This window comes from Nicrophorus vespilloides, unplaced genomic scaffold (genome assembly GCF_001412225.1).
Source record: "Nicrophorus vespilloides isolate i.1.1-1 unplaced genomic scaffold, Nicve_v1.0, whole genome shotgun sequence".
Classification (NCBI taxonomy): domain Eukaryota; kingdom Metazoa; phylum Arthropoda; class Insecta; order Coleoptera; family Silphidae; genus Nicrophorus; species Nicrophorus vespilloides.
In genome coordinates, this window is record NW_017096850.1 from 42,925 (window position 1) to 62,322 (window position 19,398).

General features: G+C 32.2%; 2 protein-coding genes across 3 annotated transcripts; one reads left to right on the top strand and one right to left on the bottom strand.

Moving 5' to 3' along the window:
* Nucleotides 1-2,879: 2,879 nt before the first annotated feature.
* Nucleotides 2,880-9,772, bottom strand: LOC108558316 (ras-related protein Rac1). The gene is made up of 4 exons (XM_017915196.1): nt 9,170-9,772; nt 7,256-7,508; nt 5,586-5,720; nt 2,880-3,386 (listed from the first exon to the last, which is right to left on the bottom strand). Exons 1-4 carry the CDS (start codon nt 9,202-9,204, stop codon nt 3,231-3,233), a joined length of 579 nt encoding a protein of 192 aa, XP_017770685.1. The 5' UTR covers nt 9,205-9,772; the 3' UTR covers nt 2,880-3,230.
* Nucleotides 9,773-10,049: 277 nt separating this feature from the next.
* LOC108558312 (pre-mRNA-processing-splicing factor 8) lies at nt 10,050-18,760 on the top strand. 2 transcript variants are annotated; one of them, XM_017915191.1, is made up of 14 exons: nt 10,050-10,190; nt 10,399-10,466; nt 10,725-10,917; nt 10,974-11,142; nt 11,197-11,361; nt 11,475-11,690; nt 11,750-11,962; nt 12,019-12,144; nt 12,409-12,662; nt 12,718-13,098; nt 13,151-13,377; nt 13,438-17,952; nt 18,016-18,499; nt 18,562-18,760. In XM_017915191.1, the coding sequence occupies exons 3-14, from the start codon at nt 10,725-10,727 to the stop codon at nt 18,714-18,716; spliced, it is 7,098 nt and encodes a 2,365-aa protein (XP_017770680.1). In that variant the 5' UTR covers nt 10,050-10,190; nt 10,399-10,466; the 3' UTR covers nt 18,717-18,760. The 2 variants fall into 2 exon arrangements, with proteins under 2 accessions (XP_017770680.1, XP_017770679.1); XM_017915190.1 differs by lacking the exon at nt 10,399-10,466.
* Nucleotides 18,761-19,398: the final 638 nt, after the last annotated feature.

Here is a 19,398-nt window from a genome sequence, read left to right on the forward strand (position 1 = left end):
TTCAATTATCTATGGAATACGTCTTCCACAAACGCAAAAAACAGAAGCCAACTAACCAGAAAACTTATTTTTTTACTCTTTGTCATTGTTGTCACATCACACATGGCTAATTTAAGAAGACAAACTATCTAAAAATATAAGAGAACAAAAATAATTATTATACATTTGCAAATATTAATGGATTAATAAAAAGAAGAAAAAACAAATGTTCAGATATAAATATGTGAAATTGAAAACTACTCTTTATTCGAGACTGAAAGAGGATACAGCCAAATAAATCAATAAAAATATTCAACTATTATCTGCACTGAATAAAAAATGTGGAATGAAATGAAATTCTCTGAGATAAATTTCATTATAAATATGTAACAAGATATTAATTTGGCACTATCTTGTGGTTAAGTAGTTTTAAAAGATTACTAGACAAGAATTATGCAAATAACTGCAATAAATAATACAAATTTGTATTGTCAAGATACTGGTATGTGTATACTAAAAGATAAAATTATTCCTTTATATAAAATAGAGAATACAAATAGAAAATAATTCTAGTTCTGACTTAATATCGTAGAATCCAGTTTTGTATTCAAATACAATTTCAATATTTATATCCAAACATTCTTCCATGCAAGTTTCAAGAAATAAATTGAAGCCAGTAGCGAACCGTGGGCCCTGGGCTACAACCTTTTGGAAGCCCTAGACTAACACTGTGGTCTGAGGTCTCAAATTAACTAAAGTTTGTGTTAGTTGGTTTTATTTTTATTATTTCCAATTTTCTATTGGGTACGTCTCGAGGGGGCTTTTGAATTTCAATACTTACCTTTGTTTTAAAAACATTTTTTATCAAATCGTATTAATTTGAAGATATTTTTCTACATATTATAATAGTTTAATACACTTCACAGGAAAGATCAATGGCCAATATAACACCGGGGGTCGATTACCACCTACAAGTTAATTGATAGAGCTGTATTGCCCAAAATAGTTATGCTTTTCCTATTATTATCCAATAAAAAAATATTACTTTTCTTCATATAAGATTCGCTTGCCATTTTATATATAATAAATTGTTGAATATCGAATGAAATTGTAGTTCAATTAATATAAATGTAAAAAGTCATTAAACATACAAAAATTCTCATAGATCTTACATAAATTCAATCATACAAATCATCTTTATATGTTTAAGAACTGCATCAGTTATATCATTTAAATCTCATTAACTCAAACAAATACCTACAATATTATACAATGGTATCTCTGATTATTTTAAATTTATCGCCTCTTGCCAAGTTCCGCTTTGGACAAATGCCAGTTTGTCCATTCGGTAGACCCGACCCTGTATCATAAATAATAAATAAAAATTATGATAATTTGTCAAATACTAGATTTAAAAGGGAGTAAAGAAATTGGAGAAGATAAATAGGAGAGTGCGGCTTGTGAATGAATATATTTATTCTATAAATCTTATAATAATCAATAATATATTTAGTATTTACAAAATACACACAGTCTGTAGTTATGACAAAATGGCGCACATTTATTACTAATCTCAACAAAAAGAGTTAAATAAATTGCTTTAAAATAATAATAAGAATCAAAGAAAATACGTATTACAAATTAAAGAACATATGAAAATTATTTGCATATATAAATATACATGTTCGTATATGTATATATTCATAATTATATAATAAAATTAAACAATTAAACTTTTGTTATTGTTTCTCTGGGGGAACGAATTCCCGAAGATAAAAAGTAAACCTTATAAAATACAACAAATCCACATCCGTGTTTCAGAAAGAAGCAAACTTAAAGAAGGAAAATAATAAAAGTTATAGGTAAAAATAGAAAAATCTAGAATAATAGTAATAGTAATAATAATAATCATATTAAAAGCTAAACAATTATTTTATTTATTTTTTCTCAATTAGTTTTTTTTAAATTATTAACAGTTATCATTAAGCCTTTCATATTATTTTTTTTCTCATCAGTAATAGAACAATACCATGCATTACTATCCTGCTAGATTTGTCACATATATATAATAGATTTACATGAATTGCACCATTTACAAAAAGTTTTTTTTTAGTTTGTATCTCCAGTATCGTAGAAAGGCATCACAATGCATGGTATCTAGTAGTATCTTTACACCTAAACTACCTTAGTTACTGTACAAAAAAAAACACATTCTTGTTAACAATTATTGTATATCAAAAAGCAAGTCTATTAATGTAAATAACTAATCAAATCTTAATCAATTATTACAGTTAAGTTTTATTTGTTGTTGTTGTCGGATTAATCAAAGTGTGTTTCGAAAATGGTTGGTCTCAAGGCAACCCCCAGCTTCGGGGTGCGATTGGCGCGATAGGACAAATTTTGAAAATTAGTTGCGAAAAATGGAGACGAATATAATAATAATAATAAAACAGCAAAATGCGAGACTAGAATTTCCATTTCAACGTACAATTATTATCATTTGGATTGAACGAATAAGAGAACATCGGCGATCTGTGAAGTCGAAAAAGAGGAAAAACACATTTTCGAAAAATTGTTTAAATGCGAACGACAGAGAAATAAAAGAAACAGCATTTTAGCATTTATATATTAATATATATATATACCTGTTTGAACACATAATGTTTCTTCATTTTTCTAGCTCTTCTATATATATATACCCCTATATATGTATATAATATATTTAAACTACAAATTTATTTAAAATATAATTTCCATTTACATATAATATACGCATAAAACGTCTGTATTCATTTTTTTCACCTTCTTCATTTATAACTCTATAAAAATAATAATAATAATAAAAACTAAATCATTTTTAAAAAACGTTACTTTAAAATATTTTTTATATATATATTTATATAAATTTTGAAATAATCACATTTACACACTCACACACTTTGTGCTTAGTAGTATAGTTTTATCTTACCGGTTTTACTTGTTTTTTTTTAATATAATTAATAACTTGTTGCTTTTCTTCCTTTCCTTTATTAGTAATGTTGGCCAAAAGGGGAAATTCTTCCACTTGAAGGCGGCATAGCCCGACAATTGTTTCCATTATTAGACATTGTTATTGTTTTGATCTCCTTCCTTCCTCCGTCTGTCCTCTTCCTTTATTTTTTTTTCTTCATATTCCTCTTATTCTTCTTTGTATATTTTTTTATATATATTTTTGTTAAAAGCGAATGAAATGAAACCTAATCTGCGGGGTTTTAAAGGATGGTACATTTACGCTTCGGTTTGACTGGCATCACTGGGCACAATACGGCTCGAATAGCTTCGTCAAATACGGTTTTCAATCCTTTCTGTGTCAATGCAGAACATTCGAGGTACTTCACGGCGCTTATTTCTTTGGCCATCGCCAAACCCTTCAAAAGAAAACAGAATACAAATATTAGCATATTCAGAATACAATATCTTCATAGTCTATAGACATTACAAATTGGAAAACAAATACTTTAAACATTATTAACATATTTTAGTCATAGTATCAATTCCACAGTATTATCATTATTATAAAAAAAATATAATTAAATAAACAAATTCTCAATTCTACTAAACTAAATATACTAATAAAATTTTCAAATAATTTATAATCTTAAATAAAATAATAGTTAATAGGCAGAAAATTATAATGAACTTTAAAAATTAATAGCGCATTAATATTTTAAACATTCAAAACTTTATTTCCTTCATAAATTGAAAAGTCGTTGTTTCTTGAGATATGCAATATAATGCAAAATATTGACAGTAGTCATATCATATATTAATTTCTCTTTTTTTTATTTAATTTATATTTTGAACATGTCTAGTGTGTCATTATTATAATTGCCTAGGAAATGTCCAGGAAAAAGGGATTATCCATTAATTTGATTGGTATGTCAAAGGATGAATCTTTATAGTCGATACCATTTGATGTTGATTTAGTTGACGAAGCTGTCTGATTCAGTCTAGAAATTAGTTGGGTCTAGAAATGTAGGAATTTCTGGCCCCTCAAAGAGTTAAACAAATTATATATGTTTAAAACATTCACTCACTTATTTGTATTATATAATGAATGTTGGCAATAACTCTTTCTTCAACATGTCATATTTTATTACTAAAAACAATATTTTTTTGTAAACATATTAAATGATATTTTATAAATAGATTATTTGTGTGGAAAAACCTATGATCGTAACCCTTCCATTATTGTTTTATTAAATGTAATAAAATTTTCATATGAAACTTGAAAGCAGTTTACGCTTATCCTTTTACATACTAATTATCATTACATATTATCTATATAATACGTCCTACTATTTAGTATTCCACCACTCAAAGTTTAAACTGCATACATATTTAAAAAGCATAGTTACATACCATTTTAATTATAACCTCGATATTGTATTTTTTGCTAAGATTCATATGTAATAGTAGTCCAAATGTAATAAATTTCAACATATGCACATTACTAAATCATATTTACAAAAATAGTAAATAAGCATTTATGTATACAGTGGAACCTCGCTTAACGAGCATTTCGCTTAATGAGTAAAATGTATTGTAAGTAAAATGACTCGCTTAACGAGTGACGTTTCGCATAACGATGAGAAGAGAAGTCCCGGATTGCGCACATCAGTTTTAAAATTGTATTTAATTTGAAATTCATCTAATCTAATTATCCTATTTACATTCCATTTCATTATAGACTTATGATGTATAAACATGCCTACACAAAACAAAACTATTGTTATACAACTTTAAAACAATTAGTGTAGTGAACTTCAACAAGTGGTGTACATCCTGATTTGATTTGAATGAACCTTTGCATTCCATCATACTATTGATTGATTCACATGACATATAAACAGAGCAATTATCGGTTTCCTTTTAAATTTCATACAATAATTGTGATTGAAGTCAGTAATAATTTTCACACTCTTCTGTTATTCCACTGGATAATTTAATTTATGTGCGTCAACTGTGCTTTAACAATATAATTTTACTGTATGACAATTACTTAACACATAAACTTTATACACAATACATAATTCAACTACTTTCTCTACCAACAATTATTTCTTATCATGTCTATTACTTAATTTCGATTTGTGTATATACATTGGTTATAGACATATAATATTTATAGAAATTAACAAATATTATTAGTTTAAATTGATAAGTCTTACCAATGGACGTCATCAGATGTAATCAACAAACTATCTACCGCAAGAAATACTATGTCAATTGTAAGTTGCTCATCAAAAACGGATGGCGTCTGCGATGATTAATCGACATATCAAGAACCACACCAATTACATACTAAGAATTTGTTCGAATGACTAATCTTCTCCGTACATAAAAAATACGTGCATCTGATGAATGAAACTTACAGCAAGTGTACTGTAATTTATACACCGAACAAAATACTAATAATCTTGTAAGAATGATGCTTGACTCATTCGTAATAATATATTTATAATATTGAAAATTAATTTAATTTTTTCATTAATAATAACAGAGTTATTATTTAGACATATGGGTATAAAATAAGTAATAAATAACAGAAACTTTATTTTACTTACAGATGGATAGGTAATAGGCTGCAGTTTCTTGTCTTTAAGCTTTTCGATTGTTTGTCGATCGTCACGCAAATCCAACTTTGTGCCAACAAGAATTATTGGAGTATTTGGACAATGATGTCTCACTTCTGGGTACCACTAAAAATTAAAAAAAAAACGAAATCAATAACAGTTTAATTAAACATTGCATATTGTTATTATAATAAGAGTCATTACATATTCAATCAATAAAAAAAGTTAATTAAGAAAATTATAAATGATAAAAGAATATAAATTCCCTTAAAACGTTTGCTATAAATTATTTATTTATTGAATTAGCAACCACAACAATAACACATTCACTGATTCACAGATTCTATGAGAAATTTCAGGCTTTCGGAAGTATATCAAATTAATTTATAAAAACAGAAACTTTAGTATTTGTTATTTTAAAAAATAAATTATGTTAGTGAAATCAACTTTACGCAATTTTAGTGTAAATAATGGAAACTATTACTAATTATAAACATATTATTCAAAATTTATGATTTTGTTCTGTCTCCGTTTTCTGCAGTTGATGAGTTAATTATGTATATAAATACATTTCATAATACATTGATTAACTTTCGATTCATAAATAGTGTTTATAATGTAGTTAAGTTAACGGATGCAACTATTAAACGAGTTGAGTACATTTGAAATAAACTATTTACATGGTGGCAGGAATTATTGATAATGTTCATTTCGATGTTCCCTTTCCATGCTATTGAAAAGAGAGTGTTTTACAAATATACATGCTGCAGACAGTATAATCTACATAGAGTAGGAAACAGGAAACATGAATCGCTATGCGATAGAGAAGTTACATCGAACGTAGGTATCTGTATCTCTGGTTTCTTGCTTCGGTACAAATCTTATCTACGCGTTTTTTACGTACAACTTACGTCAGTATGAAATTCCCGATATTCGAAACATATCTGAATCACATTATTTTTGTTAATATTATACTTACTCATGGAAAATTTAGTAATTCAAAAAAACGCGGTTAATAACCCTGATAGTAATTCTTAGGATAAAATACTTTGTATAAAAATCATAATGAATAACAAACACTTTACTTTAAGTAATTTAAAGCAATATTATTCTCGAAAAAATAATATTGTAAATTAACACATTTTTAATTTTTCCACGGAATTGAAAAGCCGATTTAAAGATATAAAGTAAACTAAATTTTATAGTTGTTTGTCGCAATAGTGAAATAAGTACGAGTAAAATGTAATCATGCAACAGTTGCTCAATATAACTTGTATAGCTTAAAATAAAGTACGGACTGTTGCATCTATCCTCAAATCTCATAAACTCGAAAACATATTCCAAGTGTTTACTTTTCGTAATATAAACGTAGATTTTTTTTAGTATTTTTGCTCCTGATTTATAAGTCAACTTGATGCTCCTTTAGTTTAAATAAACCTTTATAATTGGCATTTCCTAAATTGGTAGTATATATCTATTGCATAATAGATGTGAAGTAAGCTAAAGAAAATAATTTAAATATCCTGTTTTCAGTGTTAATCAACCTTGAAAAACCATTGTTAAATGCCCTACGTGTAGCAAAGCGTAGTGACAATAATAATCCAAAATAGACTGTTACACTCCAAAACAACAACAAAAAACTATATGAATAGGTGGCTTACCTTCGCTCGGACGTTCTCGAAAGATGCTGGATTCACCAAGGAGAAACATATCAAAAAGACATCAGTTTGAGGGTAAGAAAGCGGACGTAAACGGTCGTAATCTTCTTGACCAGCCGTATCCCACAAACCTAAGTTGATAGGTTTTCCATCCACCATCACATTTGCGGAATAATTGTCGAATACTGTCGGGATATATTCGCCCGGAAAGGCGTTTGTCGTGTAACTTATCAACAAACATGTTTTACCAACGGCACTGGAAACAGAAACAAAGTTAGTCCATTCATTCAACAACTACCATTTTGGCTATCAATGATGCATATGCGTAACTTTATTAATAGATCACATAGTCCCACTATTATATATTTAATTATCATACAGGCAACGTAGCGACGGCCCAAAAAAGCTCGTCTAGACATTAACCTAAACGCACTTTGACATCTTCATCAATCTAGTAAAAACTTCTTTAATAGATCTAATAAGTCAGTCATTCAATTATGGTAAAGTTGAAAATAATTTTAAAAAAATAAGTTGGTTTTATAAATTAATACCAAATATATTTGAAGTTTACAAGAAATTGCAATTCATTACTGAAGAAAATGAATTATATTTATAGGAATGTAGGAAATTGTTCCATTGAATAGTTGATGTTTAATAGCTTATGAAATTTAAGCACATGTACCATTTAATAGAAAAACACTATAATATAACATAATATGCGTTATTTAATAGAAAATTAAGATCTTAACATACATATGCAAAATTTTGTGAACGAATTATAAACATCCCAAACATTTACCTAATCGGTATAATTAAAATAATGATGTTAAAGAACACATAAATAATCATTCATAACATAATCGTTTGCAGATAATTCAATCGTTACAGTGCTTTTTGTGTAAAACAATTGATAAGAAATGTCAGCTCAATGTTGTAAAACGTTGATGAAATATACATAAGTGATTAGATAGATTAGATATTACATTACAGTTACTTTTCTCGCTAATTTGCTGTTTTTTTTTTCAAAATTACTAAATATCCTAAACATAATTACTAAATATTTGATTTAAGAATGCAATTGCAGTTTAATTAAATATATTTAGTTTTACAAATTTCATAATATCATAAGTTTTTGGTCAAATATTGAACTGATTTAGTTATATAAATATTATTTTCAATATATTTCAGGAGTAAATATTTGGAAACGTCGAAAAGTAGATTTCGCTCAAATATGTATTATCAAAGTTAAAAATAAATAGGCGATATTATGTCAGGATTTAAAAATACGAACGTTTTGACAAATACGAAAGTCGAATGTAATTGAGGTCTCGTCTCACATGGTCTGCTCACACAAGCAAGCTGTGTGGACAACAGAGGTAATGACCGACGTATAAAATAGGACTTTAAATAATTCATTTGATCGATCACAATATCGATGTTACTGCTGAACAGCCGAGATTAGATAAATATTCAGTGTAACGGTATTTGAATAATTATATAATTTATCGAACGGCCAGATCTGCAAATCGGTTGTAGTAAATTATCTGGGACAGCGATAATGAATATCCTCGAAAGAAACAATCGACGATCATTTGTGGCACTTGTTCCAGACTAGAATATGTGATGATGCGTTTTGCGCCAATGCAAAATGAAATTATTCATCCAATCTCTGCCATTAAATTGAATGACTGCCGTATGCAGCACGTAAGTGTGCATGCCTCTGTATGACCCCCTGTGTGGGATTTCTTGAAAGTTAATCCACAAGTGATTCAAGCCTAGGGTGTCAGATTTTTCTAAGGTCTTTTTGGCTGAATGGATCCGTTCTATGGGAGGGAAACCCTCCCGAAAAACATAAGAAGAAATGACAAAAAAAGGAGGCGAAAGCGGAGGAAAAACAAGAAAACAATCGCAACTCACCCGTCGCCGACGACAACGCACTTTATTGCTTGCATCCTGGCTGGCCAACAAACCTAAATTTATAAACGGCACAAATTGCTTTACTGTCGAATTGTAATAATTAATTTCGTGGATTCGCTGGGTGTGTGTATACTATATGCGAGTCTTTCTCTCTCTCTATGTATTTAATCTAGAACTACAAGGCCACGATTGCACTACGACCACGGACACAGCCCTCCTGATAATTGAACTATCATCGCACAAGGAAATTGTTCCAACTTAAATCTACTTGTTTTCAGTTACTTATACACTGGATTTGATGTACCACACGTAGAGCAGTTCCTAAATATTCACACCACAGGGACTCCGCTACAAGACCATCCTCTCTACTATCTATACCGAGAAAATCGAGATACGCCCACAGGAACCTACTTTACCCACCAACACAAAACGTATCCTCGTAAGCATCAGCGTCCCATAACCAACAAAATACCTTCGAATGCTTCAAATATTTCTATACATTATTTTATTCCATGCATACTTTAAACTAAATACAAGACTATTAGACTCTTTATTTCCAAAAACATATACAGTTGGCTGTAGTGCAAAGTAATGTCAATTTCCCACCAACGCACAGCTCGATTATGTAGTGTCAAAATTCAACTCCTACTTAATAAAAAAAAACAGTCCTAAGTTCAAATTAATATTTATAATATTTCATTTACTATTAGACTATAAATGAGTACAAAAATCTTTATTTATACCTAATTAAATATTTGCCTAGTCAGAAGTATTTCTTTTCTTATTCAGACAATAAAATCATATTTATTTACTCATCCAACAAAACGTTCTATTCAACGTCTTTTTTTGTGTATCTTTAATTTTTTCGGTTGCTGTAGGTTGGTAACCATGCCGGTTGTTCACAAATGGCGGTCAATGGTTGAAGATGTGCGACGCATTTTTTAATCCAACGTTATGAAGTGTTTTCAACATATATACATAGTTTAATACTGTAACGATCGAGTGAAAAGAACCCAGAAATGTAAGTTAATAATAGTATGTAATTAAAATATATCGTATGTTTCAACTGAATGCTATTGAAAATTAACGAAATGCGAACGTTTTATGTAGAGGTTATGTTTGGTGTTTAGACATCACTTCCATTATTTTTGTATTTCAACAATTGATTAATTTACAATTAAACCTATTTTATATAATATGATTATAGTCTAATATACATATATCTCTAGGATTATTACAAAGAACTAGATTAGAGCTGCATTTAGTAAAATGACCATTTAGCCTATTTAACACAAATGTAAGTAGTCTACTTGAAAGCTATAAATTATAACTGCTAATATTTTATATAATGAAGTAAGAACTTATATGAATATTTTGTTTGTTTTTAACAACATTTTGTTATTAATTAATAATAATTTGTTTATTGGGCAAGTAACAAAATCAACAACACAATTCCAAGGCTAACAGGAACCAAATTATTTTACATATAATTTAGTTACATATAAGTTATAAAACAGTTCTTCAAAATTTAATTTTTGTTGTTTTTTTTAATTAGATGTCGATACCGCCATATCTTCTGGGTCCAAACCCATGGGCCACTATGATGGCTCAGCAGCAATTTGCTGCAGCTGCTCATGCACAAGCTCAAGTAGCAGCAGCACAGGCCCATGCTCATGCACTGCAGCAACAGATACCACCTCCTTATCCTAAGTCAGATGTAATGACTGAAGATAAGTTGCAGGAAAAAGGTTTGTTTAAAAAAAAAGATAAAAAAATATGTATAATAATTTACTTTTATGTGCAGCTCAAAAATGGCAGCAGTTGCAATCAAAGAGGTTTTCGGACAAGAGAAAATTGGGTTTCGTCGATGCCCAGAAAGAAGATATGCCTGCAGAACATTTAAGGAAGATTATTAGAGATCATGGTGACATGAGTAGCAGGAAGTATAGACACGATAAGCGTGTTTATTTAGGGTAAGTGTTAATTAATTTTATAATGAAGGATTATATTAATATCGTTTTTATTAGAGCTTTGAAATACATGCCTCATGCAGTAATGAAACTGCTGGAGAATATGCCTATGCCATGGGAACAAATCCGTGACGTCAAAGTACTTTACCATATCACAGGTGCTATTACTTTTGTAAATGAGATTCCCTGGGTAGCTGAACCTATTTATATTGCACAATGGGGGTAAGTTTATAATTTACAATTATATTTATGTAAAATTATTTTACATGTGAAATATTATTGTATTAATTACTTTGTATACTATAAAATTAATAGATGTTTGTCTTCTTTCTTAGTACTATGTGGATTATGATGCGTCGCGAGAAAAGGGATCGTCGTCATTTCAAACGTATGCGTTTCCCGCCATTTGATGATGAAGAACCTCCATTGGATTATGCGGATAACGTACTAGATGTTGAACCTCTAGAAGCTATTCAGATAGACTTAGATGCCGATGAAGATGCAGCTGTGGCCAAGTGGTTTTACGATCATAAACCGCTTGTTGGAACAAAGTAAGTTTTAGTAAATGTAAATATAATGTTCATTATAATACTTTACAAATTACTTGCAGATATGTGAATGGTTCCACATACAGAAAATGGAATTTGTCACTACCAATGATGGCAACTTTATACAAACTAGCCAATCAATTACTTACTGATTTGGTTGACAATAACTTCTTCTACCTGTTTGATACGAAGAGTTTCTTCACCGCTAAAGCTCTTAATATGGCTATTCCGGGTGGACCTAAGTTCGAACCCTTAATAAAAGATAGTAACCCTGCGTAAGTTTATTCAATAATAATATTGTGATATTATCTAATTTGTCTTATTTGTGCAGCGATGAGGATTGGAACGAGTTTAATGACATCAACAAAATTATTATACGTCAACCAGTGAGGACGGAATACAGAATTGCCTTCCCTTACTTGTATAATAACATGCCACATTATGTACATTTGTCTTGGTAAGCACAATTTTTATTTAGTAACTTTATATTACGTTCAATCACATTTAGTTTTGAGATGTCCAATTAGTTTATTTGGTATATTTTACTAATAATGTGAAATATTAAAGTGCGGTTGATATAGGATTTCTTAACTAGTACCAAAAAGTGATCCGCTGTTGTCGCATACATTTTAAATTTCATTTATATATAATGTACAAATATACTTCATTTTAGTCATAATTTTATTTTGATAATCAGCTAACATTTATTTGCATGTTTTAGGTATCATGCTCCAAATGTGGTATACATTAAAACAGAGGATCCAGATTTACCAGCTTTCTACTTTGATCCTCTCATTAATCCAATTTCGCACAGACATGCTGTTAAAAGTTTAGAACCTCTTCCTGAAGACGATGAGGAATATACATTACCCGATACGGTACAGCCTTTCCTTCAAGAAACACCTCTTTATACTGATAATACAGCCAATGGAATTTCATTGCTGTGGGCTCCACGACCATTCAATATGAGATCTGGTATGTTCAAGATAATATACTACAAGGTTTTCTTATTAATCTGCTGTTATTATAGGTCGTTGTCGCAGAGCTATTGATGTACCCCTTGTAAAAACATGGTACAAAGAGCATTGTCCTCCAGGACAACCCGTCAAGGTTCGAGTCAGTTACCAGAAACTGCTTAAATATTTCGTGCTGAATGCATTGAAGCACAGGCCTCCAAAGGCTCAAAAGAAGCGGTATCTTTTCCGTTCCTTCAAATCTACTAAATTCTTCCAAACCACTACAGTGGATTGGGTAGAGGCTGGTTTACAAGTATGCCGCCAAGGCTACAATATGTTGAACTTATTGATTCATCGCAAGAATTTGAACTATCTCCATTTGGATTACAATTTCAATTTGAAACCTGTCAAGACTCTTACCACAAAGGAAAGGAAGAAGTCACGTTTCGGAAATGGTATTGATCTGTGCATTTTAATTATATTGGTTTTAATTGTTCATTGTTTTAGCTTTCCATTTATGTCGAGAAATTTTGCGTTTAACGAAATTGATTATTGATTCCCATGTACAATACCGACTTAATAATGTCGACGCTTTCCAATTAGCTGATGGTTTGCAATACATCTTCGCTCATGTTGGGCAATTGACGGGAATGTACCGATACAAATACAAATTGATGAGACAAATTCGAATGTGTAAAGATTTGAAGCATTTGATTTATTACAGATTTAATACTGTAAGTATTTAAACCTGTTAATTTTTTTAAAATCTTATTCTAATGATATTTTATGTATAGGGTCCAGTTGGTAAAGGTCCAGGATGTGGTTTTTGGGCACCAGGATGGCGTGTGTGGTTGTTCTTTATGCGTGGTATCACACCACTCTTAGAACGTTGGTTAGGAAACCTGCTCTCTCGTCAGTTTGAAGGAAGGCATTCAAAGGGTGTTGCTAAAACTGTTACTAAGCAGAGAGTCGAGTCTCACTTCGATCTTGAGTTAAGAGCTTCAGTTATGCACGATATCGTGGATATGATGCCCGAAGGCATTAAGCAGAATAAAGCAAGAACTATTTTGCAACATCTTTCCGAGGCATGGAGATGCTGGAAAGCCAATATTCCGTGGAAGGTACCAGGATTACCGATTCCAATTGAAAATATGATTTTGAGGTACGTTAAAATGAAAGCCGATTGGTGGACTAACACCGCTCATTACAATCGTGAGAGAATCAGGAGAGGCGCAACCGTCGATAAAACTGTATGTAAAAAGAATTTGGGTAGATTAACTAGATTGTTCTTGAAAGCAGAACAAGAAAGACAACATAATTATTTGAAAGATGGACCTTACATCTCACCCGAAGAAGCTGTAGCTATCTATACAACGACTGTACATTGGTTGGAATCCAGAAGATTCGCACCAATTCCTTTTCCACCGCTTTCTTACAAGCACGACACAAAGTTACTTATTTTGGCTTTGGAACGTCTGAAAGAAGCATACAGCGTTAAATCACGTCTGAATCAAAGTCAACGTGAAGAATTGGGTTTAATTGAACAAGCGTACGATAATCCTCACGAGGCATTATCAAGAATTAAACGTCATTTACTTACACAGCGACAGTTCAAGGAAGTTGGAATTGAATTCATGGATTTGTACAGTCATTTGATACCTGTATACGACGTCGAACCGTTGGAGAAGATAACGGATGCTTATTTAGATCAATATCTTTGGTATGAAGCAGACAAACGTAGATTATTTCCACCATGGGTTAAACCTGCAGATACTGAACCTCCACCATTACTCGTGTACAAATGGTGCCAAGGTATTAATAATTTGGAAGATGTCTGGGATGTATCTGAAGGCGAATGCAATGTTCTGCTTGAATCTAAATTCGAAAAACTGTACGAAAAAATTGATTTAACATTGCTGAATCGACTTTTGCGGTTGATTGTTGATCACAATATTGCTGATTATATGACGGCGAAGAATAACGTTGTGATCAATTACAAGGATATGAACCATACGAACAGTTATGGTATTATAAGAGGTTTACAGTTTGCCTCATTCATTACCCATTATTATGGGTTGGTACTTGATCTTCTAGTACTTGGTTTACAAAGGGCAAGCGAGATTGCTGGACCTCCACAGATGCCCAACGACTTTTTGACCTTCCAAGATGTCGCGACAGAAACAACGCATCCGATCCGATTGTACTGCAGATATGTTGATAGAATACACATATTCTTTAGATTTTCTGCTGATGATGCGAGAGAATTAATCCAACGCTACTTAACCGAACATCCAGATCCTAATAATGAAAACATTGTTGGTTATAACAACAAGAAATGTTGGCCAAGAGATGCACGTATGAGACTTATGAAGCACGATGTAAATTTAGGTCGTGCCGTATTCTGGGACATTAAAAATCGTCTGCCACGATCTGTAACCACAATCCAATGGGAAAACAGTTTCGTCAGTGTATATTCTAAAGATAATCCCAACTTGCTCTTCAATATGAGTGGTTTTGAATGCAGAATTCTACCGAAGAGCAGAACTCAACATGAGGAAACAACCGCCAGCGATGGTATTTGGAATTTACAACACGAAAATACAAAACAACGTACGGCTCAGTGTTTCTTGCGAGTCGATGATGAATCTATGGGAAGGTTCCATAACAGAGTGCGACAAATATTGATGGCTTCCGGATCAACAACTTTCACAAAAATTGTGAACAAGTGGAATACAGCTTTAATTGGTCTTATGACATACTTCAGGGAAGCTGTCACCAATACACAAGAATTGTTGGATCTCCTGGTGAAATGTGAAAATAAAATCCAAACACGTATTAAGATTGGTTTGAACTCGAAAATGCCTAGCAGATTCCCGCCTGTGGTATTCTATACACCAAAGGAATTGGGTGGACTTGGTATGCTTTCGATGGGTCACGTACTTATACCCCAATCGGATTTGAGATGGTCCAAACAAACAGATGTTGGTATTACGCATTTCCGTTCAGGTATGAGCCACGATGAGGATGAATTAATTCCTAATTTATACCGATATGTGAAGGCATGGGAATCTGAGTTTATTGATTCACAGAGAGTATGGGCAGAGTATGCGCTGAAGAGGCAAGAAGCTAACGCACAAAATAGACGTCTAACTTTGGAAGACTTGGAAGATTCATGGGATAGAGGAATTCCTAGAATTAATACGCTTTTCCAAAAGGACAGGCATACCTTAGCTTACGATAAGGGATGGAGAATCAGAACAGAATTCAAACAATATCAAGTTCTTAAGCAAAATCCATTCTGGTGGACACATCAAAGACACGACGGTAAATTATGGAATTTGAATAATTATCGTACAGACATGATTCAATCTTTGGGAGGTGTAGAGGGCATTCTTGAACACACATTATTTAAGGGAACTTATTTCCCTACATGGGAAGGTCTTTTCTGGGAAAAGGCTTCTGGATTTGAAGAGTCCATGAAGTATAAGAAACTTACCAATGCCCAGCGGTCCGGTTTGAACCAAATTCCGAACCGTCGTTTCACCCTATGGTGGTCACCTACTATCAACAGAGCTAATGTTTACGTGGGTTTCCAGGTCCAACTTGATTTAACTGGAATTTTCATGCACGGTAAAATTCCAACCTTGAAGATTTCTTTGATTCAGATCTTCAGAGCCCATTTATGGCAGAAAGTCCATGAATCTATAGTCATGGATTTGTGTCAAGTATTCGATCAGGAACTTGATGCACTTGAAATTGAAACTGTTCAAAAGGAAACTATCCATCCTAGGAAATCATACAAAATGAACTCGTCCTGTGCTGATATTTTGCTTTTCTCTGCATATAAATGGAATGTTTCTCGTCCATCTTTGTTAGCTGACACAAAAGATACAATGGATAACACGACAACTCAAAAATACTGGATTGATGTACAATTGAGGTGGGGTGATTACGATTCACACGATGTTGAAAGATATGCCAGAGCTAAATATCTGGATTATACTACTGATAACATGTCTATTTATCCATCACCAACTGGAGTTTTAATAGCTATTGATTTAGCTTACAATCTTCATAGTGCATATGGACATTGGTTCCCAGGCTGCAAACCTTTGATTCAACAGGCTATGGCTAAAATCATGAAAGCCAATCCAGCTTTGTATGTACTCAGGGAACGTATTCGAAAAGCTTTACAATTGTACTCCAGTGAGCCGACAGAACCTTACTTATCCAGTCAGAATTATGGTGAACTGTTCTCTAATCAAATTATTTGGTTCGTCGATGATACAAACGTATATCGTGTAACTATCCATAAGACATTTGAAGGAAATTTAACAACGAAACCAATCAATGGAGCTATTTTCATATTCAATCCGCGAACTGGACAACTTTTCCTTAAAATTATCCACACCTCAGTTTGGGCTGGACAGAAGCGTCTTGGACAATTGGCAAAATGGAAAACCGCTGAAGAAGTTGCAGCTTTGATCCGATCACTTCCGGTAGAAGAACAACCGAAACAAATTATTGTCACTCGTAAAGGCATGTTGGATCCACTCGAAGTCCATCTTCTTGATTTCCCAAATATCGTGATTAAGGGATCCGAATTACAGTTGCCTTTCCAAGCTTGCTTGAAGATTGAGAAGTTTGGTGATTTAATCCTTAAAGCAACTGAACCGCAGATGGTTCTCTTCAATTTATATGATGATTGGTTAAAGACTATCAGTTCATACACTGCTTTCTCACGTTTGATCTTGATTCTTCGTGCTTTGCATGTAAATACAGAGAGAACAAAAGTAATTTTGAAACCTGATAAGACGACGATTACCGAACCTCATCACATTTGGCCGTCCCTTTCAGACGACGAATGGATTAAAGTTGAAGTACAATTGAAGGATCTTATTTTGGCTGATTACGGAAAGAAGAACAATGTTAATGTTGCTTCATTGACACAATCAGAAATTCGAGATATCATTCTCGGTATGGAAATTAGCGCTCCATCCGCCCAGAGGCAACAGATTGCTGAAATTGAGAAACAAACCAAGGAACAATCGCAACTTACTGCTACAACTACACGAACGGTCAACAAACACGGTGATGAAATTATTACGAGTACCACAAGTAATTATGAAACACAAACGTTCAGTTCTAAAACCGAATGGAGGGTCAGGGCTATATCTGCTACAAACTTACATCTGAGAACCAACCATATTTACGTCAGTTCAGATGATATTAAAGAAACTGGATATACATATATTCTTCCGAAGAATGTACTTAAGAAGTTTATTACAATTTCCGATTTAAGAGCACAGGTAAGTTTCGATCTCATTTACCTGTCTTGAATAATTATATAATTGGTGTTTGTTTATCTACAGATTTGTGCCTTCCTTTATGGCGTAAGTCCACCGGACAATCCTCAAGTCAAGGAGTTGAGATGTTTAGTGCTACCGCCGCAATGGGGAACTCATCAAACGGTTCATTTACCTACTAATCCGCCCACTCATCCATTCCTTAAAGACATGGAACCTCTAGGATGGATTCATACACAACCCAATGAATTGCCGCAACTTTCACCGCAAGACATTAACACGCATTCGCGATTAATGGATGAAAATTCCAATTGGGATGGCGAAAAAACTATTATCATTACGTCTTCATTTACACCTGGTTCATGCTCTTTGACTGCTTACAAATTGACACCATCAGGATTCGAATGGGGAAAACAAAATACTGATAAGGGCAATAATCCCAAGGGTTACCTACCCAGTCACTACGAGAAAGTACAAATGTTACTATCTGACAGATTCTTAGGGTTCTTCATGGTACCTTCACAGGGTAGTTGGAATTATAACTTCATGGGTAAGCAATTGTGCCTACAAAATAACGTATTTGTTTGCTAATTCTCTTTGTTGTTATTTTAGGTGTACGACATGATCCTAGTATGAAATATGATTTGCAATTGGCCAATCCAAAAGAGTTCTATCATGAGGTTCACAGACCAGCTCATTTCCTTAATTTTTCATCTCTGGAAGATGGCGATGGTGCTGGGGCCGATAGAGAAGATGCGTTCGCCTAACAGTTTTTTTACGTTATTTTTATATTTTGAAATTTGGACTATTTTAGTTGTTTAGATTTAATTTAAGATTATTGTAAATAAATTATATTAAAAACAAGTATATTCCTTTCATTATTAAACATTTCAAATATTGAATTGCAGCCAGTTCTTGCTAGTTATTCATTATTTTATTTATATATCTTCATTTTGTCCAAAAATATATCAGTCTAATAGTAGCTCTATTAGTCCATAAAGATATATGTATTTTATATGTATTAGAAAAGGTATTATTCACTTTAGCAATAATCATATTTCTTCTTCTTCCTTCCCCATTTTCATTTGGCTTCCGCATTACGCGCCAATAAGCCAGAATAATCATATTTAAGCCTATAGATTAGCAACATATCTATTAAGACACATGCATGTGCTTCCAAGAACCGCATGCGGCTCCCATTAAATTTTATTTTTTCACCTAAACCGTTTGCCGTGTGTACGCCGTAAAATTTGACCAAAGATTCTTGTATACTTTTTATTAATATTTTTATTTATTATATTTGACTTTTATTACTAAAATTTTAAATAATTATATTTAATTGTTTTAAGTTCTTATGTTTTGTTTGTTTTTGGTTGGTGAACCTGGATAGTTTATTTTATACCAGCGGTTTCCAAACTGGGAGGCGCCAAAATTTTTAATAAATTAATT